Genomic DNA, 27,329 nt, shown 5'->3' on the forward strand with positions numbered 1-27,329 from the left:
TTATTTATTTATTTTCTTCTTACAAAGTCTCATATTCCACTAACTTGTGACAAAAAATAAAAATTTTACATGAACTCACCATACCCCTCACGGAATACCTTGGGGTGTCTTCTTTCTACAATGGGGTCACTTGTGGGGTATTTATACTACCCTGGCATTTTAGGGGCCCTAAAACGTGAGAAGTAGTTTGGAATCCAAATGCGTAAAAATGCCCTGTGAAATACTAAAAGTACTCATTGGAATTTGGGCCCCTTTGCGCACCTAGGCTGCAAAAAAGTGTCACACATGTGGTATCACCGTACTCAGGAGAAGTAGGGCAATGTGTTTTGGGGTGTATTTTTACATATACCCATGCTGGGTGAGAAATATTTCTGTAAATTGACAACTTTGTATAAAAATAAATAAATGGAAAAAAGTTGTCATTTACAGAGATATTTCTCACACAGTATGGGTATATATAAAAATACACCCCAAAACACATTGCCCTACTTCTCCCGAGTACGGCGATACCGCATGAGTGACACTTTTTTGCAGCCAAGATGCGCAAAGGGGCCAATGAGTACCTTTTAGGAGGGCATTTTTAGGCATTTGGATTCCAGACTTCTCACACTTTAGGGCCCCTAAAATGCCAGGGCAGTATAAATACCCCACGTGACCCCATTTTGGAAAGAAGACACCCCAAGGTATTCTGTGAGGGGCATGTCGAGTTCATAGAATTTTTTTTTTTTGCCACAAGTTAGCGGAAATTGATTTTTATTTTCTCACAAAGTCTCCCTTTCCGCTAACTTGTGACAAAAAGTTAAATCTTTCATGGACTCAATATGCATGCCCCTCAGCGAATACCTTGGGATGTCTTCTTTCCGAAATGGGGTAATTTGTGGGGTGTTTGTACTGGCCTGGCATTTGAGAGTCTCCACAATCATTACATGTATGGCCAGCATTAGAAGTTTCTGCTATTCTCCTTATATTGAGCATACGGGTACTGAGAATTTTTTTTCCGTTCAGCCTCTGGGCTGAAAGAAAAAATGAACGGCACAGATTTCTTCATTCGCATCAATCAATGTGGATGAAAAAATCTCTGCCCAAAAATGTGCAAAAAAAAAAAAAAAAAGAGGGGAAAGTAAAGCTGCGATCGCTAATAAAGATCCAAAAAGCTCAAAAGTGATCTTTATATAGCCGCAGTGATTTTACGGTGTTTTTGCAATGATCCGAGAAAAAAAAATTCTGTCGCTGCGGTGGGGCGGACTGAACGCAAGTGTGCGCACAAGATCAGGCCTGATCGGGCGAACACCGTTTTTGTAGAGCCCAAGGTGACCCTAATGTACAGATATAGATCTGATTGCGATCAGTCTTTATCACTCTATATGGGGTGATCAGGGGTTAATAAGGGGTTAATAAGTGACAGGGGGTGGTGCGTGTAGTGTAGAATGGTGCTACTTACAGAGCTGCCTGTGTCCTCTGGTGGTGGATCAAAGCAAAAGGGACCACCAGAGGACCAGGTAGCAGGTATATCAGACGCTGTTAACAAAACATAGTCTAATATACCTTTCTAATGCGATTTTTTAAACATCTACAGCCTGCCAGCGAATGATCAGCGCTGGCAGGCTGTAGTTTAACTTCAGAGCTGCACACCAATAGGCGTCGCTGAGTCCTGAGAGCGCTGCCGTCTGGACGCCTATCTGCGTTACCGTGGCGGAAAGGGGTCGTCTCATCTGCGCATTAAAGGGGTTGTACGGGACCAAATGTTTTTTTTTTAACAAAAACACGTTTACTCACAGTGTACATCTAAAAAAAGCTGCCTCCATATATTTTCAGCTATTTTCGCCACTTCTATGTGGCTCCAACGGTCCCCCACTCATTGTTTATCTGTTTATCTTTACCTGACTTCCAGCTGCACTGCCCTGTGGGTCCTGGGGCAGCGCAGCATCAGGTGGTTACAGCTGTCTCTCTGCTCTGCTGTAACTCCGCCCCCTCATCAATATTCACCTCCATTCATTCTGAAGCTCACCGGACTGGAGGGGCGGGGCTTAGTGGGATGTCAAGGGGCGGGGCTTAGCAGGTTGTCAGCCAGCCAATGTAACTCCGCCCCTCATCAATATTCACCTCGATTTATTCGCTGCCAGTGATGTCACTGGGCTCCCTGAGCAGCGGAAGAGGAAGCTTTGCTTGCCTGCAAGGGACCCGGTACATCAATGATGAGAAGAAAACCGTAACTTCCGGCCATGAATTTCGAAGATGAAAACGGGGCTGCAGAAATCTGTGCCAAAGGTACTACCTGCTTGTATGTAATGTGTATGCCACACTTGTACTATTAGAGCAATGTCTCCATCCCGGACAACCCCTTTAAGGAGCTAGTCATTCCTATATTAACGAAGCCCCATCATGAACATTAAAGGGCTTCTGTCGCCCCACTAAACAGTTTTTTTTTTTTTGGTTACTTTTAATCCCTATACTGCGATTTATGCATACATACTGTAATTAATCATTTTGGTTCAGCAGATTATGTTAAAAACGTACTTTTAAAATATCAAATTACTTTGCTACCAGCAAGTAGGGCGGCTACTTGCTGGTAGCAGCCACATTCTCCTATCCTAAAGACGCCCCCTCCGCATGTTGATTGACAGGGCCAGCGGACGGGATCTCTCTGCTGGCCCTGTTTGCATTCAAAATCTGGCACCTGCGCCGTAACTGTCTTCAGTCGGCGCAGGCGCACTGAGAGGCGGACGCTCGCTCGGCCGTGCCATCCTCAATGCGCCTGCGCCGATGACGTCACATCTACACCCGGCGCAGGCGCATTGAGGATGGAGCGGCCGAGCGAGCGTCTGCCTCTCAGTGCGCCTGCGCCGACTGAAGACTGGTACGGCGCAGGCGCAAGATTTTGAATGCAAACAGGGCCAGCAGAGAGATCCCGTCTGCTGGCCCTGTCAATCAACATGCGGAGGGGGCGTCTTTAGGATAGGAGGATGCGGCTGCTACCAGCAAGTAGCCGCCCTACTTGCTGGTAGCAAGGTAATTTGCATATTTTAAAAGTACGTTTTTAACAATCTGCTGAACCAAAATGATTAATTACAGTATGTATGCATAAACCGCAGTATAGGGATTAAAATAAAAAAATAAATAAAAAAAATGTTTAGTGGGGTGACAGAAGCCCTTTAACCGCCTAACGCAGGATCGCGTTCCGGATGCAGCAGCCCTGCGCACAGTCACGAATATATGCGTCATCTCGCGAGACTTCCTGTGAACCCGTGCACACAGGCGTGCGCGTTCACAGGATCGGAAGGTAAGCGAGTGGATCTCCAACCTGCCAGCGGCAATCGTTCGCTGGCAGGCTGGAGATGCGATTTTTTTTAAACCCTAACAGGTATATTAGACGCCGTTTTGATAACAGCGTCTAATATACCTGCTACCTGGTTCTCTGGTGGTCAATCCAAACAAAAGGGACCACCAGAGGACACAGGCAGCTCAGTAATAAGTAGCACCAAACACCACTACACTACACCCCCCCCCCCCCACTTATTAACCCTTATTAACCCCTGATCACCCCATATAAAACTCACATGCTCACCCCCCTGTCATTGATCACCCCCTTGTAGGCTCCATTCAGACGTCCGTATGTTTTTTACGGATCCACGGATACATGGATCGGATCCGCAAAACACATACGGACATCTGAATGGAGCCTTATAGGGGGGTGATCAATGACAGGGGGGGTGGGGGGTGAACACCCCATATAGACTCCCTGATCACCCCCCTGTCAGGCTCCATTCAGACGTCCGTATGTGTTTTGCGGATCCGATCCATGTATCCATGGATCTGTAAAAAACATACGGACGTCTGAATGGAGCCTTACAGGGGGGTGATCAATGACAGGGGGGTGATCACCCCATAGACTCCCTGATCACCCCCCTGTCATTGATCACCCCCCTGTCATGCTCCATTCAGACATTTTTTTGGCCCAAGTTAGCGGAAATTATTATTTTTTTCTTACAAAGTCTCATATTCCACTAACTTGTGTCAAAAAATAAAATCTCACATGAACTCACCATACCCCTCACGGAATCCAAATGCGTAAAAGTTTTTAGACATTTATATTCCAGACTTCTTCTCACGCTTTAGGGCCCCTAGAATGCCAGGGCAGTATAAAAACCCTACATGTGACCCCATTTCGGAAAGAAGACACCCCAAGGTATTCCGTGAGGGGCATATTGAGTCCATGAAAGATTGAAATTTTTGTCCCAAGTTAACGGAAAGGGAGACTGAGAAAAAAATAAAATTAAAAAATATAATAATTTCCGCTAACTTGTGCCAAAAAAATAAAATTCTATGAACTTGCCATGCCCCTCATTGAATACCTTGGGGTGTCTTCTTTCCTAAATGGGGTCTCATGTGGGGTATTTATACGCCGTGGCATTTTAGGGGCCCTAAAGAGTGAGAAGAAGTCTGGGATCCAAGTGTCTAAAAATGCCCTCCTAAAAGGAATGTACGGCCCCTTTTGCGCATCTAGGCTGCAAAAAAGTGTCACACATCTGGTATCAGCCGTACTCAGGAGAAGTTGGGCATTTGTGTTTTAGGGTGTCAATTTTACATATTACCCATGCTGGGTGAGATAAATATCTTGGTCAAATGCCAACTTTGTATTAAAAAAATGGGTAAAGTTGTCTTTTGCCGAGATATTTCTCTCACCCAGCATGAGTATATGTAAAAAGACACCCCAAAACACATTGCCCAACTTCTCCTGAGTACGGCAATACCACATGTGTGACACTTTTTTGCAGCCTAGGTGGGCAAAGGGGCCCACATTCCAAAGAGCAGCTTTTGGATTTCACCAGCCATTTTTTACAGATTTTGATTTCAAACTACTTCGCACGCATTTGGGCCCCTAAAATGCCAGGGCAGTATAACTACCCCACAAGTGACCCCATTTTGGAAAGAAGACACCCCAAGGTATTTCGTGATGGGCATAGTGAGTTCATGGAAGTTTTTATTTCTTGTCACAAGTTATTGGAATATGAAACTTTGTAAGGAAAAAAAAAAAAATGGAAAAAAAAAATCATTTTCCACTAACTTGTGACAAAAAATAAAAAGTTCTATGAACTCACTATGCCCATCAGCGAATACCTTAGGGTGTCTACTTTCCGAAATGGGGTCATTTGTGGGGAGGTTTGTACTGTCTGGCATTGTAGAACCTCAGGAAACATGACAGGTGCTCAGAAAGTCATAGCTGCTTCAAAAAGCGGAAATTCACATTTTGTACCATATTTTTTAAACGCTATAACTTTTAGGCTACTTTCACACTTGCGCTTGATCGGATTCCGTTCTGAACGGATCCGATCATATTAATGCAGACGGAGGCACCGTTCAGTACGAACCGTCTGCAATAATAACTTAGAAAAATTTCTAAGTGCGAAAGTAGCCTGAGCGGATCGTTCAGACTTTCATTGAAAAGTCAATGGGGGACGGATCCGCTTGAAGATTGAGCCATATGGTGTCATCTTCAAGCGGATCCGTTCCCATTGACTTACATTGTAAGTCTGGACGGATCCGCACGCCTCCGCACGGCCAGGCGGACACCCGAACGCTGCAAGCAGCGTTCAGCTGTCCGCCTGGCCGTGCGGAGGCGAGCGGAGGCTGAACGCCGCCAGACTGATGCAGTCTGAGCGGATCCGCATCCATTCAGACTGCATCAGGGCTGGACGGAAGCGTTCTGCTCCGCTCGTGAGCCCCTTCAAACGGAGCTCACGAGCGGACAGCAGAACGCTAGTGTGAAAGTAGCCTTACCCAAACCATTTTTTTTACCCAAACATTTTTTTTTTATTAAAGACATGTAGAATAATAAATTTAGAGAAATTTTACAACTGAAAGTGAAAAATGTCATTTTTTTTGCAAAAAAAATAGTTAAATTTCGATTAATAACAAAAAAAAGTAAAAATGTCAGCAGCAATGAAATACCACCAAATGAAAGCTCTATTAGTGAGAAGAAAAGGAGGCAAAATTCATTGTGGTGGTAAGTTGCATGACCGAGCAATAAACGGTGAAAGTAGTGTACTGCAGAAGTGTAAAAATACTTCAATTACTCTTACCGGTAAAATGTTTTCCATGAGCCCATGACAGTACCTGTGAGAGATCCTCCTCCTTCCGGACAGGAACTTCCCAGATCTTTAAATTGGTCCCATGCCTTCCACCTTCAGTATTTGACAAGATTCCTGGGACCAGCAACACACCTATATATAGTGAAAACTAACAACATAGGCGAGAAAACATAATAGAAAAAAACTCTGCGCCAAATATATGCCAGGCATATCTCTTCTTTGGCACCATACTAAAGAGTAAATTTCTCTTTCTTTTTTTTTTTTTTCATCATCATTCTTTATAAAAAATATTATTTTATTTCTTTATTTTTTATTTATTTTTATTTAAGGGAGGGAATTATGTAGGTGCTGTCATGGGCTCATGGAAAACATATTACCGGTAAGAGTAATTGAAGTATTTCCATTACGCCCCATGACAGCACCTGTGAGAGACTAGACTAGATAACTATTAGGGAGGGACTACAGCCTGCAGCACCTTTCTCCCAAAAGACATATCCTGCACAGATGAAAGGTCCAACCTGTAGTGCTTGTAAAACGTAGAGGGGGAACTCCACGTTGCAGCCCTGCAGATTTGTTCTATGGTAGCACACCCTTTTTCTGCCCAGGAAGAGGCTACTGCCCTGGTGGAATGGGCTGAAAAATCTGAAGGGACCTGACAATCTGATAGTGAATATGCCAAACCTATCGCTCTCTTGATCCATCTGGCTAAGGTACGGCTTGTAACCTTTGAGCCCCTGTTCTGACCCTGAAATTGAACAAAGAGTTGCGGGGTCTTTCTAAAGTCCTTCGTAGACTCTAAATACGCACAGACACACCTTCTAACATCTAAAGTATGAAAGGATCTTTCTCCTTCATTCTTTGGGTCCTGACAAAAAGGGAGAACTATCTCCTGAGACTTATGGAATACAGACACTACTTTGGGCAGGAATGCAGGGTCTGGTTTGAAAACAATCCTATCCTCCAGAATCTGAGTATATGGTGGGGAAGAGGACAAGGCGGACAGCTCTCCTACTCGTCTGGCAGATGTAATGACCACTAAAAATACGGTCTTATAGGACAACATCTTTAAGGGGATGTCCCCCAGAGGCTCAAACGGAGCCTTGGTTAGAGCAGAAAGAACCAGGTTAAGGTCCCATGGGGCTGACTTAGATTTGACTATAGGACATAGTCTAGAGGACCCCCTAATGAACCTTTTGACCCAAGGATGAGTAGCCAATCGAAAGTCAAACAGGACACTCAGTGCTGAGACCTGCACCTTGAGAGTACTGGGTTTAAGCTTTTTGTTAAGGCCTTCCTGCAAAAAGTTCAAAATTAACGGGATGTTGGGCGAGTTTAAGTCTAAGCCTGGACCTGCAAACCGAAGGAAGGTTTTCCATACTCTCAGATAGATTTCGGAGGTGACTTTTTTCCTACTAGCCAGGAGAGTCCCAATGACTTGTTCTGATAGGCCTCTACACCTGAAGAATGTCCTCTCAAAATCCAAGCTGTCAGGTGGAGGTTCTTGACTTCCGGATGACGTAGAGGGCCCCGATATAATAGGTCCCGTCTTTCTGGAAGCACCCAGGGATCGGCTATTGATAGTCTCCTCAACCAAGCAAACTAAACTCTTTTTGGCCAGAATGGTGCTATTAGTATCACTGTAGCCTGTTCCCTCCTGATCTTCTGGATCACTCTGGGCAATAGGGTGATGGGAGGGAAAGCATAGACTAGGCCCTTCAGATTTATCATCAGCCTGTTGGGCTTGGGGACCAGAAATGGGGTTGAATAAAAAACCTCTCCTTGTTCGTCCTTTGGGACTGGAACAAGGACTACCTTCTCCAGGAGGTTGTTTATTTCCTCCGAAGGTGCCACCTGTTTTGGAGGATTTTGGTTTACTGAAGTAATTTTGAATGTCCTGGGTGGTAGTCTCTTGAAGTCTAGGCGATAGCCTTCCCTTATAACATCCTTTATCCAGGCGCTAGCGGTAATATTTCGCCAGGCCGGAAAAAATAAGGAAAGACGACCGCCTACTTGGGGTCTGGCGTCATTGTTGAGTGGAACTTGATGTTTGAGGTCTGGATTTAAACAGCACACCTTTGGATTTATCAGAACTCCACTCCCTCCTTATCTTTTGATCCCCAAAACCTTTCCTTCTTTCATTGATCCGAAATGGCTTCCCCTGTTTAGGAAAGGACGGTGCTGGAAATCCTTTTTTCTTATCAGATGCCTTATCCAAAATATCATCTAAGGCTGACCCAAACAAAAAATCTCCTTGGCAAGGGAGGGCACAGAGCTTAGATTTTGAAGCTACATCGCCCTTCCACCCTTTCAACCATAACGACCTTCTGGCTGAATTGGACAATGCAGCCGCTCTAGCGGAAAGCCTCAATGCATCAGCAGAGGCATCAGAGATGAAATCCACTGCACTGGACATAGTTGGTATAGCCTCCAGCAGCTGATCCCTAGGAGTCTCTATATGAGACTCTAATTCCTCCAACCAGAGCTTTAATGACATTGCCACCGAGGTAGTCGCTATATTTGGTTTAAAGGCAGAAGTGGAAGCTTCCCAATTCTTCCTTAAGTACGCATCAGCCCTTTTGTCCATGGGATCTGTAAGGGACCCTAAATCCTCAAACGGGAGAGCTGACTTATTTATCTTAGCTACGGAAGCGTCTACCTTCGGTACCTCCTGCCAAGCTGATACTTCTTGATCGTCAAAGGGGTACTTTCTCCTGACCGCTCTAGGGATAAAGAATTTTTTATCGGGCTTCTCCCATTCGCGTTTAATCAGGTCCTTGATACAGTCCTGAATGGGGAACACCCTAGACTTTTTAGGCTTTAGGCTCTCAAACATTAGCTCTGGTCTAGACCTGGACTCCTTTTCTTCCTCAAGCTCCATCATGGATCTAACCGCCTTCAATAGTAGATCTGTATTTTCCGCTCTAAATAACGGCTTCCCTGTCAAATCCTCAGAGGAGGAATCAGAGTCTGCAATAGCGCCCTCCTCAGACCCAGAGTCCATAGAATCCTCCACTATCGCCTTTTGGGCCCTCTTATGCCTGGATGAGCTAGGCAGGGATTTTTTAAACTCCTCCACAGAAGAACATACTTCATTTTTAACTAAATCTTGGATACTTTGCAATAAAGATGGCGACTCCTCTGCCACTAACTTATCCAGACATGATTGACAACATGTTTTTGGGTAAGACGGATCCAACTTCCGCTTGCAAATTCCACACTCTTTAGCTCTTTTGTGGGAAGCTTTCTTTGGGGCTTCTTTAACCTGCATTTAATAAAACAGCCCAATCAGTCTAACCTGACCATAATAATAACTCCCCGAAGGGAGATGGTGGGGGTTAACCCCTCTTACCCCCAGGAGTACCATGCTTGGTTCCGAAAGCTGCTCCTGTCTGTCGGTGCGCTGTTGTACTTCCCCCTCTTCTTACATGATAATGCTGCCTCAAGGGGGGCCAATGGAGGGCTGCAGGTGCCGCCTGGCGTCCGGTCCGGTCAGTATCTGCCTGCTGCTGCTCCCTCCACGCTGGCTGGCGTTCCCTTTTTCAAATGGGCCGCGCAGCGCCCGCCATGTTTAAGCTCCTCCCCTTCCGGCCGGTGGAACGCACTCGTCACCTCCGGTGCGACGCGCACGCCAAGCTCAGCCAGCCTCAATGAGAGGAGAAGACGTACCTCCCCCCTCACGCCGCAACTTCGCCGGCAGGCAGGGTCACAAGGCAGCAACAGGATTCCCCCCATGGCACCGAAGAAGGGAAAAAATAGCAGACGCCGGGCTTCTCAGCGGCTCCTAGTGGAGACTTACGCCGACAGGTACCTCCACTAGGTTTCGTTTTAACCCTAGAGATCCTGCAGCCGAAAATAGACCTGGAAAGAAATCCTCCTGTCCCTGGACAGGAAACAGGAAAGAACTGAAGGTGGAAGGCATGGGACCAATTTAAAGATCTGGGAAGTTCCTGTTTCCTGTCCAGAAGGAGGAGGATCTCTCACAGGTGCTGTCATGGGGCGTAATGGAAAGTGGCCTGGTCATTAAGGGTGTTTAAGCTAGGGGGGCTGAGGTGGTTAAAGCACAAACACCATGGAAAATAGCCTACTATAGTCAGTAGTCCCATAGCAGTAACAGAGAAAGCTACGCATGTTCAATGTTCTCCATTCATGAAGGAGTCTCGTTCTTGAGATAGAAGCCATTATTTTACCAGATGGGAATATCCCTTTGAGAAGATGAACTAAGCTAGAAACAGACCTCTTCATGTTCTGCTTATATAGCCACTGCCTTTTCACCCTGTCAAACTTCTACCTTTCCCACAGAAGATAATACTTCTCTAGCAGTACACCTCTATTTTTACTTTTTCAGTACTTTGTGACATATTTCACTTTACCTTTCCAGCATAATGCATGACGCAAAAGTCAGCTTTATCCTTCAGCTGTTTGGGCTTTTGGAATTTTGGATGGGAGCCCTGCTCCTGAACCACTTTCTCAACAAAACTTTTATCCGTAGCTTTTGGAAACCAACACTCCTCATCAAGAAGAGCAAGTATACCAGGTGGACCAGCCTTAGGAAAATAACACAATTAGCAAACTTAAAAAAAAAAAAAAAAAAAAACACACACACAATGAATGACATTGATAAATAGGCCCTCACAGGTCGTTCTATCAAATCAATACAAGGCTGAAGGTCCAAGCCAAAGTCTATGAAACTCCACTCAATCCCTTCTCGTTGGTACTCCTCTTGCTCTAGTATGAACATTGTGTGATTGAAAAGCTGTTGCAGTTTTTCATTAGTGTAGTTGATACATAGCTGTTCAAATGAGTTTAGCTGTGAAGACAAAAACAGTGTTAATTTTAATTTATTCATTTTTTACACAAAATTCTTAGCTACAGTGTTCTGTTCAATGACATCTGCAAACCATCGAACATACCTTACATAAAATTTGTCATGGCTTCGGATCCAAAGCCATTTAAAATGTTTTATTTTCATCTTTTACACAAAACATTGACTAGTAATTACATTTGTAGTAAAATTTGTGTAGATTACATAATGACCCTTTCTACTCTAACCTCTGAACAACAGGTAGTGTTTTGGTGCCTTTATGACCAAAGCAAAATTTCTCAGTTCAGAATTCTGCATTTTAAAAGACTGTTTGGTAGCCCAATCGTCCACCAATTTTTTTTTTTTCCTTCAATAATTCTGCAAAAAAAGGAACCCCAATTCTCCCATCCATAACCGTGTCAAATGGGTACGTTGTGCAACATATGTAGTTTTTGCACTAACAAGTGCCCTGTTTTAGCTTTACATGGATCTTCCTCCTGCAGCTTTAGATGCAGCCTATGTACATTGACAATTACCAAATTTCTTTATTTTTTATTGTAGGGCACAAGTTAGCTGGGAATATATCCTCATATCTATATACAGATCACTGATAACATTGGTTTAAAAGGTAACCATCACCAATGTAAAACTACAGGCAGCATGTTATAGAGCATGAGCTGAACAGACGGATATATAGTTTTATGGGAAAACATTCAGTAAAACTTACAGGAATTTAAAGGGATAAAATGCTCATTCGGGGCTTCGAGGTTAAGGAGGTGGCCCCATCAGTGATTGAGAGACTTTCCTGTATGACTGTATACAAAGAGCTGTCAATCACAGATCAGACCGCCTCCTTGACTTCAACGCCTAGAATGAGTAGGAATTTGAAGGGAACCTGTCACCTCCCAAAACCATCCCAAGCCGCCAGCAGTACCTGCGTGTAGCCCGCAGTGCGTTTCAGGATTCCCTTCTTCCTGAAGGCAGATGCAGCAAAAGCTCTGAAAAAATTACTTTATCCCCTACCGGCACGCTTTTCTAGACATGCTTGAAGTCAAGGAGGCAGCGGCCTCCTTGCTTTAAGTCATGGTAACCACGCCCCCTTCCCTGCCCCTTCGCTGTGACTGACCGCGCTTATGCTGAGAGTTCGGCAAAGCCAGCCGAACTGACGGCTGTCAGTCACAACGAAGGGGCAGGGAAAGGGCCGTGGTTACCGTAACTTGGAGGCCATTGCCTCCTTGACTTCAAGCATGTGTGGAGAAGTGCGCCGGGCAGGGGATAAAAGAACGTTTCCCGTACATTTGCTGCATCTGCCTTCAGGAAGAAAGGCATCAGAAACACTGCAGGCTACAAGCTGGTGGCTTCGGATGGTTTTGGGAGGTGACAGGTTCCCTTTAAATTAATCTTTTACCACATAAATCAATCTGCACCACTCTTCCCGCTCTACAACACGCTGTCCGCAGCTTAACCCCTTAAGGACTTAGGGCGTTTTTCCCGAATCCTTAAGGATCCCCCGCCTCCTCTTGAATAATCATTGGTGTACAGTGGTTATACCAGAGTGTCAGCATATTGCAGATGTGCAGATATCAGGCGTTTAACCCTTTCCATACCGCGGTCCGTATGCTGTATGGAAAAAGTTAACAGTCAGCATCTGCAGCCCCCAGACAGGATGGGGTGACAGAGGGAGGGAGCCCCCCTTTTTACCCTTCCCCGTCTGCTCAGTTGTGGCCACAACCGAGCAGACGGGGAAGGTTCCCATGGCAACAGGACGCCTTCTCAGGCATCCTGCTGTCCATGGTGCTGAACAGATCTGTGCTAAAGGCATAGATCTGTTCAGACAAAGTGTAAGTAAAATACACTATATAGTGTACTGTACTGTATTATACAGACATCAGACCCACTGGATCTTCAAGAACTAAGTGGGTCTGGGTCAAAAAAATGTAAAAAGTGAAAAAAGTAAAAGATAAAAAAAAACATTTATCACTCAAAAAAAAAAAAAAATAAATACACTACACATATTAGGTATCGCCGCGTCCGTATCGACCGGCTCTATAAAAATATCACATGACCTAACCCCTCAGGTGACCACCGTAAAAAAATAAAAATGGTGTAAAAAAAGCAATTTTTAGTAATCTTAAGTCACAAAAAGTGTAATAGCAAGCGATCAAAAAGTCATATGCACCCCAAAATAGTGCCAATCAAACCGGCATCTCATCCCACAAAAAATGAGACCCTACCTAAGATAATCGCCCAAAAACGGAAAAAACTATGGCTCTTAGACTATGGAGACACTAACAGGATTTTTTTTTTTGTTTCAAAAATGAAATCATGTAAAATAAAAAAATTGTATACATATTCGGTATCGCCGCGTCCGTGACAACCTGCTCTATAAAAATAATCATATGTACCCTAAACTAATACCAACAAAACTGCCACCCTATCCCGTAGTTTCTAAAATGGGGTCACTTTTTTGGAGTTTCTACTCTAGTGGTGCATCAGGGGGGCTTCAAATGGGACATGGTGTCAAAAAAAAACAGTCCAGCAAAATTTGCCTTCCAAAAACCGTATGGCATTCCTTTCCTTCTGCGCCCTGCGTGTGCCCGAACAGAGGTTTACGACCACATATGGGGTGTTTCTGTAAACTACAGAATCAGGGCCATAAAGAAAGAGTTTTGTTTGTCTGTTAACCCTTGCTTTGTAACTGGAAAAAAAAAATATTAAAATGGAAAATCTGCCAAAAAAGTGAAATTTTGAAATTGTATCTCTATTTTCCATTAAATCTTGTGCAACACCTAAAGGGTTAACAAAGTTTGTAAAATCAGTTTTGATAACCTTGAGGGGTGTAGTTTCTTAGATGGGGTCACTTTTATGGAGTTTCTACTCTATGGGTGCATCAGGGGGCCTTCAAATGGGACTGTCAAAAAAAAACAAAAAAACAGTCCAGCAATCTGCCTTCTAAAAACCACACTGCGCACCTTTCCCTCTACGCCCTACTGTGTGCCCATACAGTAGTTTACAACCACATATGGGGTGTTTCTGCAAACTACAGAATCGGGGCAATAAATATAGCATTTTGTTTGGCTGTTAACCCTTGCTTTGTTACTGGAAGAAATGGATTAAAATGGAAAATTTGCCCAAAAAATCTAAATTCTGAAATTTTAACACCATTTGCCATTAACTCTTGTGGAACACCTAAAGGGTTAACAAAGTTTGTAAAATTTGTTTTGAATACCTTGAGGGGTGTAGTTTATAGAATGGTGTCATTTTTGGGTGGTTTCTATTATGTAAGCCTCGCAAAGTGACTTCAGACCTGAACTGGTCCCTAAAAATTGGGTTTTTGAAAATTTCGGAAAAATTTCAAGATTTGCTTCTAAACTTCTAAGCCTTGTAACATCCCCAAAAAATAAAATATTCCCAAAATGATCCAAACATGAATATAAATAAAAATAAATTTTTTTGTCTTCATTTTACCAGTGTCATGAAGTACACTGTGACAAAAAAAATCTCAGAATGGCCTGGATAAGTCAAAGCGTTTTAAAGTTATCAGCACTTAAAGTGACACTGGTCAGATTTGCAAAAAATGGCCAAGTCCTTAAGATGAAATAGGGCTGAGTCCTTAAGGGGTTAAACAGCATGTTCAACATGACAGGTTCCCTTGGTAAGCGCGCACAGATCACATACCAGTGATCTGTATACATAGGAATGCACAGAAGATGCAAATCTTCTCTGCATGCCTAAAGGCACCCTCTGTACAGGGAATACCTGTGATGTTAGTGGCATTACTGGGATCCCTAGCAAACATGAGAATGCAAAGCAGCACTTCTGCAGAATCAGTGCTGCTTTCTGTAACATTAACAAACTGTCCCCTGTCACAGTACAGGATTGGACTGTCCTTGTGTCAGCCCGATCATGGTGATGGCACTGCATGCAGACGAGCATAGTGCCATCAACACCATGTAAATGAACAGACTGCCAGCACAGGTATCATGCCATTTTCCCATTCATTTACCCAGCATTGTTCAGAAGGGCTTAATCAGAGCAAATGGTCTGGGCGCCTAGTGTCAACAGCAGGACCAGTGGCTAATAGTTGCAGCCATACCTACCAGGGGTAAAAGGAAGACCTGCATCAGAAGCAGCACCATTCTATTAAAGACAATTTGCATAAAACCCCATAAAGCTGACAACAGAAGAGTACAAAAAAAAAAAAAAAATGGGAAGAACGCATTACCTCAAAAATCTCAAACCCCGCGATATCCAGAATCCCAATGAATGAAGCCCCTTGCCTTTTAGTTTTGTCTAAGGCTTTGTTAATTCGCATCACAAGCCAGCGGAACATCCGTTCATATGTTGCTTTAGCAAGAGCCTCTATAGCAAAGTCTGCCTAAAAAGAGTGGGAAATAGAAATAAAAAATGCTGACCATGGAACCATGTACAGTTGCAAGAAAAAAGTATGTGAACCCTTTGGAATGATATGGATTTCTGCACAAATTGGTCATAAAATGTGATCTGATCTTCATCTAAGTCACAACAATAGACAATCACAGTCTGCTTAAACTAATAACACACAAATAATTAAATGTTACCATGTTTTTTTTATTGAACACACCATGTAAACATTCACAGTGCAGGTGGAAAAAGTATGTGAACCCCTAGACTAATGACATCTCCAAGAGCTAATTGGAGTGAGGTGTCAGCCAACTGGAGTCCAATCAATGAGATGAGATTGGAGGTGTTGGTTACAGCTGCCTTGCCATATAAAAAACACACCAGTTCTGGGTTTGCTTTTCACAAGAAGCATTGCCTGATGTAAATGATGCCTCGCACAAAAGAGCTCTCAGAATACCTATGATTAAGAATTGTTGACTTGCATAAAGCTGGAAAGGGTTATAACAGTATCTCCTAAAGCCTTGCTGTTCAGTCCACAGTAAGACAAAAATAGTCTATAAATGGAGAAAGTTCAGCACTGCTGCTACTCTCCCCAGGAGTGGCCGTCCTGTAAAGATGACTGCAAGAGCACAGCGCAGACTGCTCAATGAGGTGAAGAAGAATCCTAGAGTGTCAGCTAAAGACTTACAAAAGTCCCTGGCATATGCTAACATCCCTGTTAGCGAATCTACGATACGTAAAACACTAAACAAGAATGGGATTTCATGGGAGGATACCACAGAGGAAGCCACTGCTGTCCAAAAAAACATTGCTATAGGTTTACAGTTTGCACAAGAGCACCTGGATGTTCCACAGCAGTACTGGCAAAATATTCTGTGGACAGATGAAACAAAAGTTGAGTTGTTTGGAAGAAACACACAACACTATGTGTGGAGAAAGAGGCACAGCACACCAACATCAAAACCTCATCCCAACTGTGAAGTATGGTGGTGGGGGCATCATGGTTTGGGGCTGCTTTACTGCGTCAGGGCCTGGACGGATTGCCATCGAAGGAAAAATGAATTCCCAAGTTTATCAAGATATTTTGCAGGAGAACTTAGAGCTTCTGTCACCCCACTAAACTCATTTTTTTTTTGTGTACTTATAATCCCTATCCTGCGATATATCTATACATTATGTTATTAATCATTTTCGTTCAGTAGATGTCAAAAAACGTACTTTAATAATATGCTAATTACCTGTCTACCAGCAAGTAGGGCGTCTACTTGCTGGTAGCAGCCGCAAAAAAACGTCCCCTCCTCCTGTTCATTGACAGGGCCAGCCGCGATTTCCTCCTCCGACTGGCCCTGTCAGCATTTCAAAAATCGCGCGCCTGTGTTGATTCGGCGCAGCCGCTTTGAGATGAGGCTCGCCTCCTCAGCACTCCCTCAGTGCGCCTGCGCCGAAGACTTCTTCTGTCGGTGACGTCATCGGTGCAGGCGCACTGAGGGAGTGCTGAGGAGACGAGCCTCCTTATCTCAGAGCGCCTGCGCCGAATCAACACAAGCGCGATTTTTGAAATGCTGACAGGGCCAGTTGGAAGAAGAGATCGCGGCTGGCCCTGTCAATCAACAGGAGGAGGGGGCGGTTTTTTGCGGCTGCTACCAGCAAGTAGACGCCCTACTTGCTGGTAGACAGGTAATTAGCATATTTTAAAAGTAAGTTTTTTGACATATCTACTGAACGAAAATGATTAATAACATAATGTATAGATATATCGCAGGATAGGGATTATAAGTACACAAAAAAAAAATATATATATGAGTTTAGTGGGGTGACAGAAGCCCTTTAAGGCCATCTGTCCACCAGCTGAAGCTCAACAGAAGATGGGTGTTGCAACAGGACAACGACCCAAAGCATAGTAAATCAACTACAGAATGGCTTAAACAGAAGAAAATATGCCTTCTGCAGGGGCCCAGTCAGAGTCCTGACCTTAACCCGATTGAGATGCTGTGGCATGACCTCAAGAAAGCGATTCACACCAGACATCCCAAGAATATTGCTGAACTGAAACAGTTCTGTAAAGAGGAATGGTCAAGAATTACTCCTGACCGTTGTGCACGTCTGATCTGCAACTACAGGAAACATTTAGTTGAAGTTATTGCTGCCAATGGAGGTTCAACCAGTTATTAAATCCAAGGGTTCACATACTTTTTCAACCTGCACTGTGAATGTTTACATGGTGTGTTCAATAAAAACATTTGTCTATTGTTGTGACTTAGATGAAGATAAGATCACATTTTATGACCAATTTGTGCAGAAATCCATATCATTCCAAAGGGTTCACATACTTTTTCTTGCAACTGTATTTTTAACCAGAAAATAACATTTACCTGTTCTTTCGTCTGTGCTTTCTGCACATAGTCTCGACCAACTTTTATACGTGGCATCAGGATTCCTCTAGTAAAGTCGTTAACATTGATTCCCAGAAGATGACACACCTTTTGGGCAGCTTAAAAATAACACATTAAAAGTTGTCAGGATCTGGACAAAAATTAAAGAAAACCTGTCACCACATAATGCAATGCAAACTGCAGCAAGCATGTTACAGAACAGGAGAAGCTGAGCAGATATATAGTATTGTGGGGAGAGATTCACTACAACTTGTATTTTATACATTTAAAACTCAGCAATTTTCTTCAGTTGTACCAGGGGTAGGTGTCATCAGTGATGGACAGCATTCCCTGAGTAAAGGTCCCTTTACACAGGGAGATATACAAGCAGGATTTTCTGGAAGGAAGTGTTCCTTCCCAATAATCTGCTGATCGCAAGCATACTAAAGTATGGGGAGGAGCGATCACAAATGCTCTTCCCATACAGACTCGTTTCCCAAAAGCAGATTGCGTTTACGACAAAATGACAAGTTTAAATGAATCTTCTCCAACAGAACTACCAATCGCTCTGCTACTCCTACTCTAACATACTGCACAAACATGTTAACCGCCCGTCTTAGTGGAAATATAAAACCAGGCAAAGTTGAACACAATTTTTCATTCTATGGTTTTATTATTTTCTACATTGTAGATTCATACTGAAGAGATGAAAACAAAGAAACACTCTGAATCAAGCCATAAAAAATAATATATGCTTTAAATTTTAGATGGTTTAAAGTATCCCCTGTTACTTTGTTCATAGCTTTGCACTCTTAGCATTCATTCAGCTTCATGAGGCAGTTCCCTGGAATGTTTTCAATCAACAGGTATGCCTTGACAAAAGTTAATTTGTGAACTTTTTTGCCTTCATAATGGTTGTGAGACCATGTATTGAGTTGTGCAGAGGTAGGACACAGTTTGATCGGGTTTAGCCGTATTCCATCTCCGTTCAATTCACAATATGGCAAGAACCACTCAAAGATCGAACAATCCATTACTTTTAAAGGGCCCTTTACACTGGCCAAGAATGTGCCAGATAATCTCACGAGTGTTTATAGGAACGTTCATTAGCGATCTGGCGGTGTAAAGGTGCTGCAAATTACCTGATGAAATGCTCGTTTAATAGGGTAATCGCATCCTTCACGCAGTCACCTAATCGCCATTTGCTGGCAGCAGATCATGCTTCGTAAATAGCCTCTGCTGTCGGCAAACAATGTGTGTATGGGGATGAGCGATGGCATTAGGGTCCATTCACACGTCCGTAACGTGTTTTGCGAATCTGCAAAACACGGACAGGGCAATGTGCACATCTCCGGCACTAATAGAACAGGACATGTTCTATTTTTTTCGGGAACGGAAATGCGGACCCCATAGAAATGAATGGGTCTGCAATTCCGTTCCGCAAAATGCGGAACGAAATTGCGGATGTGTGAATGGGGCCTTAGTAAATCGCTTCTCAACATACTGTGAAGGAGATCACTGCATGTAAATGCAGTGGTCTCCTTCTCTAATGGGCAGGCACTAGTGTAAAGGGACCTTAATATATGGTCAGCCAATCTGAAATTTTTCATAACTTTGAAAAGGAGACCTTTTGTGAAACTCACCTGTAAAATCTTTTTCTCGTCTTTTCCATTGGGGGACACAGACCATGGGTATAACTTAGGCCATTACTAGGAGGAGACACTATGCAAATAAGAAAAACAGCTCCTCCTCCATTTGCTATACCCCCCATGCTCCAACAGGAGGACCTGAGTGCGTGCAAAAGCAGTAGGAGAAGGAGTTAAACAAGAAAAACAGAACCGAGGAATACCGCCATCGGGCCGTTAACCATAAAGGTCCCAATAAAATAGAACCAACCCCTCCTGCAACAGACAAGAATGGGTGGGAGCTGTGTCCCCCAATGGAAAAGATGAGAAAAAGATTTTACAGGTGAGTTTCACAAAAAATCTACTTTTCTCGCCCATTCCATTGGGGGACACAGACCATGGGACGTCCTAGAGCAGTCCATGGGGTGGGAAGACCAGCACCTCCAGAGGGAAAACGTCTAACAGTTAAACAGGAACCACAGCCTGCAATACATTGTGCCCTAGGGCAGCATCAGCCGACGCCAGAGTGCAGCTGGTAGAACTTTGTAAAGGTATGTAAGGATGACCAGGTGGCCACCTTACAAAGCTGTGATGTAGAGGCTCGATTGCGCCTAGCCCAGGATGCCCCCACCGCCCTGGTGGAGTGCGCGGTGACCCCCACGGAACCCTACCTGTGGGACCAATAGACCGAATCCACCAAGCCACAGTGACCTTGGAGGCCGCCAGACCCTTACGAGGCCCCTCGGGAACCACAAAAAGGGGGTCAGAGCTGCGAAATGGGGCAGTAACCGACAGGTACACCCGCAAAGCACGGACAACATCCAGAGAATGGAGAGCACGCTCCTTGAGGTTCGCCGGAGTGGGGCAAAAGGATGGCAGGACTAAGTCCTCATTCAGGTGGAAGGCGGAGACCACCTTGGGCAAAAAAAGAAGGGACTAGACGCAGTACCACCTTCTCCTTGTGGAAGAATAAAAAGGGCTCTTTAGAGGAAAGGGCAGCCAGCTCCGATACCCTCCTGATAGAGGTGATGGCCACCAAAAAGACCACCTTCCAGGTGAGCAGACTCGGGGAAATGTCCCTCAGGGGCTCAAAAGGAGCCACCTGGAGAGAAGACAGAACCAGGTTCAGATCCCAGGGAGGCAGAGGAGGGACATACGGGGGGACCGAATGCGCCACCCCCTGCAGAGCAAGAGAGCGCTGAAAGAAAATGGCCAGAGCAGAGACCTGACCCTTCAGAGAGCTTAGAGACATTCCCATCTCAAGACCCGACTGGAGAAAGAGGACCACCGGGACTGAGAAATGAAAGGGGAAAATGTCTATCTTCTCGCAAAAGGCAAGAAAGGCCTTCCAGGTGCGATAGTATATCCGGGAGGAAGCTGGTTTCCTGGCTTTGATCATGGTCTTCACGACAGCGTCCGAGAAGCCCCTCTTCAAGATGGTGGTCTCAACAGCCACGCCGTTAAAGTGGCTGTAAATTCTGGTGGAAGAGAGGTCCTTGATATAGCAGGTTCTACCTGAGAGGAAGAGGCCACGGAACGTCCGCCAGCATCCGAGTGACCTCCGAGAACCGGGGGCGATAAGGATGGTCGGGATTCCTTCTGCCGCGACCCTGCGAAGAACCTTTGGGAGTAGAGGCAGTGGTGGGAAGACAGAGGAGATAGAAGTGCTGCCACGGCGACACCAGAGCGTCGACCCCGTGTTTGCCTCCGGATCCCGAGCTCGGGCCAGGAACGTGGGAACCTTGTTGCTGAGCCTGGACGCCATCAAGTCCACGTCCGGGCGGCCCCAACAGCGGCAGACGTCCTTGAATACGTCCGGATGCAGAGACCATTCTCCCGGATCCACCCTGTTGCGGCTGAGAGTCTGCTGTCCAGTTTTCGACCCCTGGGATGTACATTACAGACAATATTGGAACGTGAGCCTCCGCTCACTGGAGGATCCTCTTCACCTCCTGCATCACCGGCCGGCTGCGGGTTCCGCCCTGATGATTGATGTAGGCCATGGCTGTGGCATTGTCCGACTGGATCCTTACCGGGAGACCCGCTAGGAGGAGGGTCCAATGAGACAGAGAAAGGAAAATTGCTTTGAGCTCCAGTATGTTGATCGGAAGGTGGGCTTCCACCTCTTACCACACCCCCTGAACCGCCCGTGCCCGGAGAACGCCGCCCCAACCCAGGAGACTGGCATCGGTGGGGACGACTGTCCAGGAGATTGGGAGGAAGGATTTTCCCAAAGACAGATTCTGAGGGGACAGCCACCACTGGAGATCCATGAGAACCCAATGAAAAAGGCGGATCCGAGAGTCCAGACCCTCGATGTCCTGTCCCGGAAGGACAGGATCGCCTGCTGCAGAGGGAGAGTGTGAAACTGGGCAAAGGGAACAGCCTCGAAGGAGGCCACCATAAGCCCCAGAACCTGCATACACTCCCAGACGGAGAGACACAGGGAATGCAGAAGGCGAAACACAGTCTCCCGTATCCACGATAACTTGCAATCCGGGAGAAATACCCAGGCTGCAGTATTGTCCATAATCATCCCCAGGAAGGTCACCCTCTGGGAAGGTTGGAGAGAGGACTTCGGGAAGTTGATAAGCCAACCGACTGTTGCAGAGTCTGAACAGTGATCCTGACGCTGTCTTCGTCCTGGGGACGAGAGAGAGCCTTTATCAGAATGTCGTCCAGGTAGGGCAGCAGAGATATGCCCCTGGTACGGAGAAGCGCCATGAGCGGCGCCAAGATCTTTGTGAATACCCGCGGGGCTGTCGCCAGCCCAAAGGGAAGGGCGACGAACTGATAATGCGGTCGCCAATGGCAAAGCGCAGGAACCTGTGGTGAGCTTCTGTGATGGGGACATGCAGATAGGAGTCCCGGATGTCCACCGACACGAGGAACTCCCCTGGAACTTCTTTTACAAGCGGTTAAAAGAAGCAATAACCGAGCAGAGTGATTCCATCCGGAACCTCCGCTCCCGCAGGGACTTGTTCAATAGCTTCAGGTCTAGGACCGGACACACTGATCCCTCCTTCTTTGGCACAACAAAGATTTGAGTAGAAACCTGTCCCCTGTTCCTCCAGAGGAACTGGGACGAATACTCCCCAGACCAGAAGGGAAGAAACAGCTTGTAAAAGGGCCGAGGCTCGGGCCAGATCCCCCGGGACAAGAGAAGGAAAGAAACGTTCGAGGTCTGGAAACGAATTCTATCTTGTAACCGGAAGTTACAATTTCCAGGGCCCAGGCGTCTTGAACGTGAGCTCTCCAGACATGCTGAAAGGAGAGCAGACGGCCCCCCACCGCAAGCGGTGGGGGTGCCCCTTCAGGCGGAGGACAGCTTGGGAACCACGGGGCAGGCAGAACTCCCCTGGAATTGTGCCCGTGGGCACCAGGAAGGTTGAGGCTTAAAGGAAGGCTTCTTGCGGGAGTCCTGAGAGCCGCCGGAGGAGGGGGCTGTCACAGACCTGGAGGAGAAGCGCGGAAAGGACTGGTTTCTAGAGCCAGAGGGGCGAGCTCTGAAGGAGCGCTTGGATCTAGATTGGGGCAGGTGTGTACTCTTGCCCCCCGTAGCGTTAGAGATAATGTCATCCAGCTTAGCACCGAAGAGCCTGGAGCCCGCAAAAGGGGAGGTTAGTGAGGGAGCGCTTGGAGGAAGCATCAGCGTCCCAGACCTTCAACCTGACCTCCTTGCGCTGCGTGACCGAGAGGGCCGAAATCCGCGCAAAGAGTGCTGACGTCCAATGAGGCCTCACAGAGGAATGTTGTCGCCTGGGACATCTGGAGGACGAAGTTCAGGATGTCCGCAGAGGCATCCTGGTCCGCAAGGTCCTGATGGCGCTGCAACCACACCGACAGCGCCCTGGCTACCCAGTCTGAGGCGAACACGGGCCGCAGGCCTGTGCCTGCCAGAGTGAAGATGGCTTTGGAAAGAGTCCTGTAGGGAGGACCCATCCAGGACTGGTATTGCCGTATTCTTAGCCAATCTGGCCACCGGCAGGTCGACCTTAGGAGGAGAAGACCACTGCTGCACATTATCTGCCGGGAAAGGATAAAGAGTATCCATGCGCCTTGTGGCAGAAAAACTGTGATTAGGGCGTTACCAAGCCTTTGAAAGGACCTTGGCGAACTCGCCATGAATGGGTAATGTGACTGCCTCTGGTTTCCTGGAGTGGAAAAGGGGGAATTCCTGGCTACTAGTAGAAGGAGGTTCCCCCTGGATGTCAAAGGTGACATGGACCGCCGTGACCAAGTCTGCCACCATGCTGGAGAGCTTAGGTGAGGGTTCCGGCTCAGTGTCCTCGTACGAGCCGGTCCTTTCCCCTTCAGACCTGTAGTCCCTGCGAGGGGGAGAGGCTGAACACGCCTCCAGGCGAGGGGGGGGAAGAAGTGTCATCCGAGGAGGGATGCTGCTGCGTACCCTGCCTCTTAACGGTCGAGTGTTCTCTGTGGAAGGCACCGGGAGGTGGAGCGGTGCTAACCACAGGCACCGCAGGCGGTGGATCAGTGACTGCCATGCGTTCCATAAATGCCATGGCCGCGTGAGACTTGGGCAAAGGCCGCGGCCGCCCTAGCTATGGCAGAGGCCCAGGCGGGCTCCGAAGGGGCGTAGGAGGGACTGGGCTGGTTTGGTGGAGGGGGAGGTGGATGATCCTGTCCCAAGGCAAGGAAAGAGTCACAGGAGCCTGTAACCGATGGTGGCAAGCAGCAGACCTTACAGGATCCCAGTGGGACCTGAGGTGTCGCTTTAGATTTTTGGGGGTCCCCAGGTCTTGGCATGATAGCGCCAATCCCGGAGTCAGGGTCTCCTACCGCCTTGCGGAACACTTGTCCTACCGTGACCTGTGAGGAGCTGGAGTAGCAGCCAAGCATGGATAAACGCTGAGGTAAAGCGGAAGCGTCGGAGCTGACGCGATAGGCTCCGCCCCCCCAGTCGCGTCACAAATCGCGCAAAAAATAAAATCACATGCAAAAAAATTAAAAATCACGCACGCGGTAATATGAAGAAAGGCAGACCCCGACTCCAAAAATGGCGCCCGCCGCCAGGATGCAGCTGCGAATAGCCACTGCCCCAAGAAGGAATCCCTCCTCCCTCTCACCCAGCAGGCCCTCCCTGATCCACAGGTAAGCCCTAAAGAGCAGTGTCACAGTGTGAGTACGGGAGGGGAGGGGAAGTTTTGCAGGAGAGCCGATGTACTTATCTGAGTCCTGCAGTCTTCACCCTCTGTTCCAGACCAGCAGGGGTTCACCTCTTCAGTCATCTGGCACAAGGAGTGGCAGTGCACTGGATAGAGGGCAGGACTAGGTGACCCCGAATCTGGTAAGCCACCGGAGCTGCAGGTCGAGCCCGGTTCCACTGATCTTCTGGGGGGAAAGGGAGGTAGCTGGGGACTGTCATTCGACCCCGGCGCTCGCTCCACTGAGAGACCAGGGATGCACCATGCGACCCTGCGTCCTCTGTTTAGAAAAAAACAAACAGGAGAAGAAAAAAAACTAAAGGGACAACCCTGCAGGAGCGTCACCTCCTTATCCGACACTAAGCTAAAACTGAGGTCCTCCTGTTGGAGCATGGGGGTATAGCCAATGGAGGAGGAGGTGTTTTTTCTTATTTGCATAGTGTCTCCTCCTAGTAATGGCCTAAGCTATACCATTGGTCTGTGTCCCCGATGGAATGGGCGAGAAAGGCATCTTTAAATGCAGTAATCAAAACCAAACACTATGATGAAACTGGCTCTCATGAGGACCACCCCAGGAAAGGAAGACCAAGAGTTACCTCTGCTACAGAGGATAAGTTTATTAGAGTTGCCAGCCTTAACACCCCCCCCCCCCCCACCCCTTCCAGAAATTAATACCACAAATTAGAGCTTACATAAATGCTTTGCAGAGATCAAGTACCAGACATCTAATCAAACATACAGAGACTGAGAAATCATGCATGTATGGTCGAATTGCTGCAAAGAGGAACAAGGAGAATTGCTTGGGCCAAGAAACTGACATTAGAAGTGTTTAAATCTTTGGTCTGATAAGTCAATATTTGGCGAGCGAATCACCCTTTGGATCCAAGATCTGAAGTAGATTCGTTCCAACATTTTAATGCCATACGGAGACCCGAGGCAGAATTCGTATGAGACTTCGGTTTAGAGCTTCGGCCTTTGATTCTACAGCTTTAAAACCATTTTATAAACAGCAATCCAAAGTTAGCTCCATACAGCATTAAAACAAAGTTGGGGAACAAATACTTTGGTTCTTGGATGCAAACAGCGATTCGTTTACCCCTTATTACAACCGCCATGTATATCTGAGACAAAGAATCTATCAACTTTTTCTGTGTGGTTCCCACTGTGAAATCATGACGAAAAACAGCCAAAAAACGTTTGGCACTCATTCTAGACTGTTGGTAAAGCATTCCAGGCGACTAGAGCCTTATGAAGCTGCGAGAATGCCATGAGTGCAAAGCAATCAAAGCAAAAGCAGGCTACTTTGCCTGGTTCTGCAAAACAAAACAATAAAAAATATAAAAATACCCCCTATCAATATTAAAAGCTCAGAGAACCCCTTCAAAGCCTCCTTCAGTTAGGCAGACTTGGCCATGGCAGAGATATTTTATTATGCCAACTACCAGCACAGTATTTTACAACTAAGGGTACTTTTACATTAGCGTTTTTGTTTTCCATTATTGAGTTCCGTCACAGGGGCTCAATACCGGAAAAAAAAAGATCAGTTTTATCCTAATGCATTCTCCATTCACACGTTTGTTGTTTCTTTCCTGATCTGTTCCGTTTTTTGCTGAACAGATCTGGACCCATTCATTTTCAATGGGTCCTGAAAAAAAAAAAAAAAATCAGACATTGAGCTGTCCGTTTTTTTTCAGGACCCATTGAAAATGAATGGGTCCAGATCTGTTCAGCAAAAAACGGAACAGATCAGGAAAGAAACAACGGACGTGTGAATAAGGCCTAAAAATTAAAAAATATATATAAATACCGGATCTATTTTTTCCGGATGAGAACCGGAAAGACTGATCCGGTATTGCAATGCATTTGTGAGAAGGATCCGCACCCGGATCAGTCTGACAAATGCATCAGTTTGTGTCCGGATTGCCAGTTCTGGCTACGGAACTGCCTGACGGAATCCTCTGCCGCAAGTGTGAAAGTACCCCAACAAAGTACAAGTTTACAGAAGCAAGTCAGTTGTAAAGTACTGGTGCTCAGAATGTTAATAGAACAATAATGCATTGTCCTTTTAACCCCTTTCCGACATATGACGTAATAGTACATCATAGTGGGAAGTGACTTCTCGCATTTTAACGTACTATTACGTCATGCTGATCAGACTGGCATCTCTCTAGTGCCCGCACAATCAATGCTCAACAGCCGCAGATAGCCGGGCCCCTGCTGTATCCACCGGCATTGCTGTTAAAGTTTGTAAAATAATTTCCTAATAATTTGAGGGATGTAGTTCCTAAAATGGGGTAATTTATAGGTGATTTCTACTATGTAAGAATTCACAGATTACCACCCTAATAAAACGTAGCCTTTAATCAATGCATAGTGGTCACCTCACTCTCTGGACCTGCATTGTGTATCTGAGACACCATGCTATCTGACCCCATCTTGGAACTCCTGGGTAGAGATGGCCTTGCGGTTCGCCCGGCGGTCATTTCGTGGCGAACTTTGTGTGTTCGCGATTCGCCGAACATATGGAGAAATTTGCGCCCGCCATATTCTTTTACATTGTGAATAACTTTGACCCATGACACATCCATCAGGTGGTACAGGACAGCCAATTGAGACATTTCAGCACATGGACACACCCCCTACCTTATAAATAAACCTGATCTGGCCACCATTTTACATTCAGTGTTTTGCCAGTGTAGGGAGAGGTTGCTGTGTGGAGCAGGGACAGGCTGTTAGGGACACCAAACGCTAGCTAATAGGGCCACAAGTCATTTTAAGCACTAGTATAGGTGTGCTATCGATATGTGCGATACACAGAGGGGTGCGATATACTTATAATATACTTTTATAATGAGTCAAAAACCACATAGATCTATATAGTGATCACCTGGAAG

General features: G+C 46.0%; 1 protein-coding gene across 3 annotated transcripts in view; it reads right to left on the bottom strand.

Annotated features, from left to right (window-relative positions):
- Positions 1-27,329, bottom strand: part of MYH9 (myosin heavy chain 9) — a 428,796-nt gene that overhangs the window by 255,358 nt on the left and 146,109 nt on the right. For all 3 annotated transcript variants that reach the window (XM_040407416.1, XM_040407417.1, XM_040407418.1), the window contains 4 exons: positions 17,646-17,764; positions 15,116-15,268; positions 10,723-10,896; positions 10,460-10,633 (listed from right to left, as the gene is read on the bottom strand). In XM_040407416.1, the coding sequence (XP_040263350.1) occupies positions 10,460-10,633; positions 10,723-10,896; positions 15,116-15,268; positions 17,646-17,764 (620 nt within the window). The remainder of the gene's footprint in view (positions 1-10,459; positions 10,634-10,722; positions 10,897-15,115; positions 15,269-17,645; positions 17,765-27,329) is intronic.

This window comes from Bufo bufo, chromosome 9 (genome assembly GCF_905171765.1).
Source record: "Bufo bufo chromosome 9, aBufBuf1.1, whole genome shotgun sequence".
In the NCBI taxonomy this organism is placed as follows: Eukaryota; Metazoa; Chordata; class Amphibia; order Anura; family Bufonidae; genus Bufo; species Bufo bufo.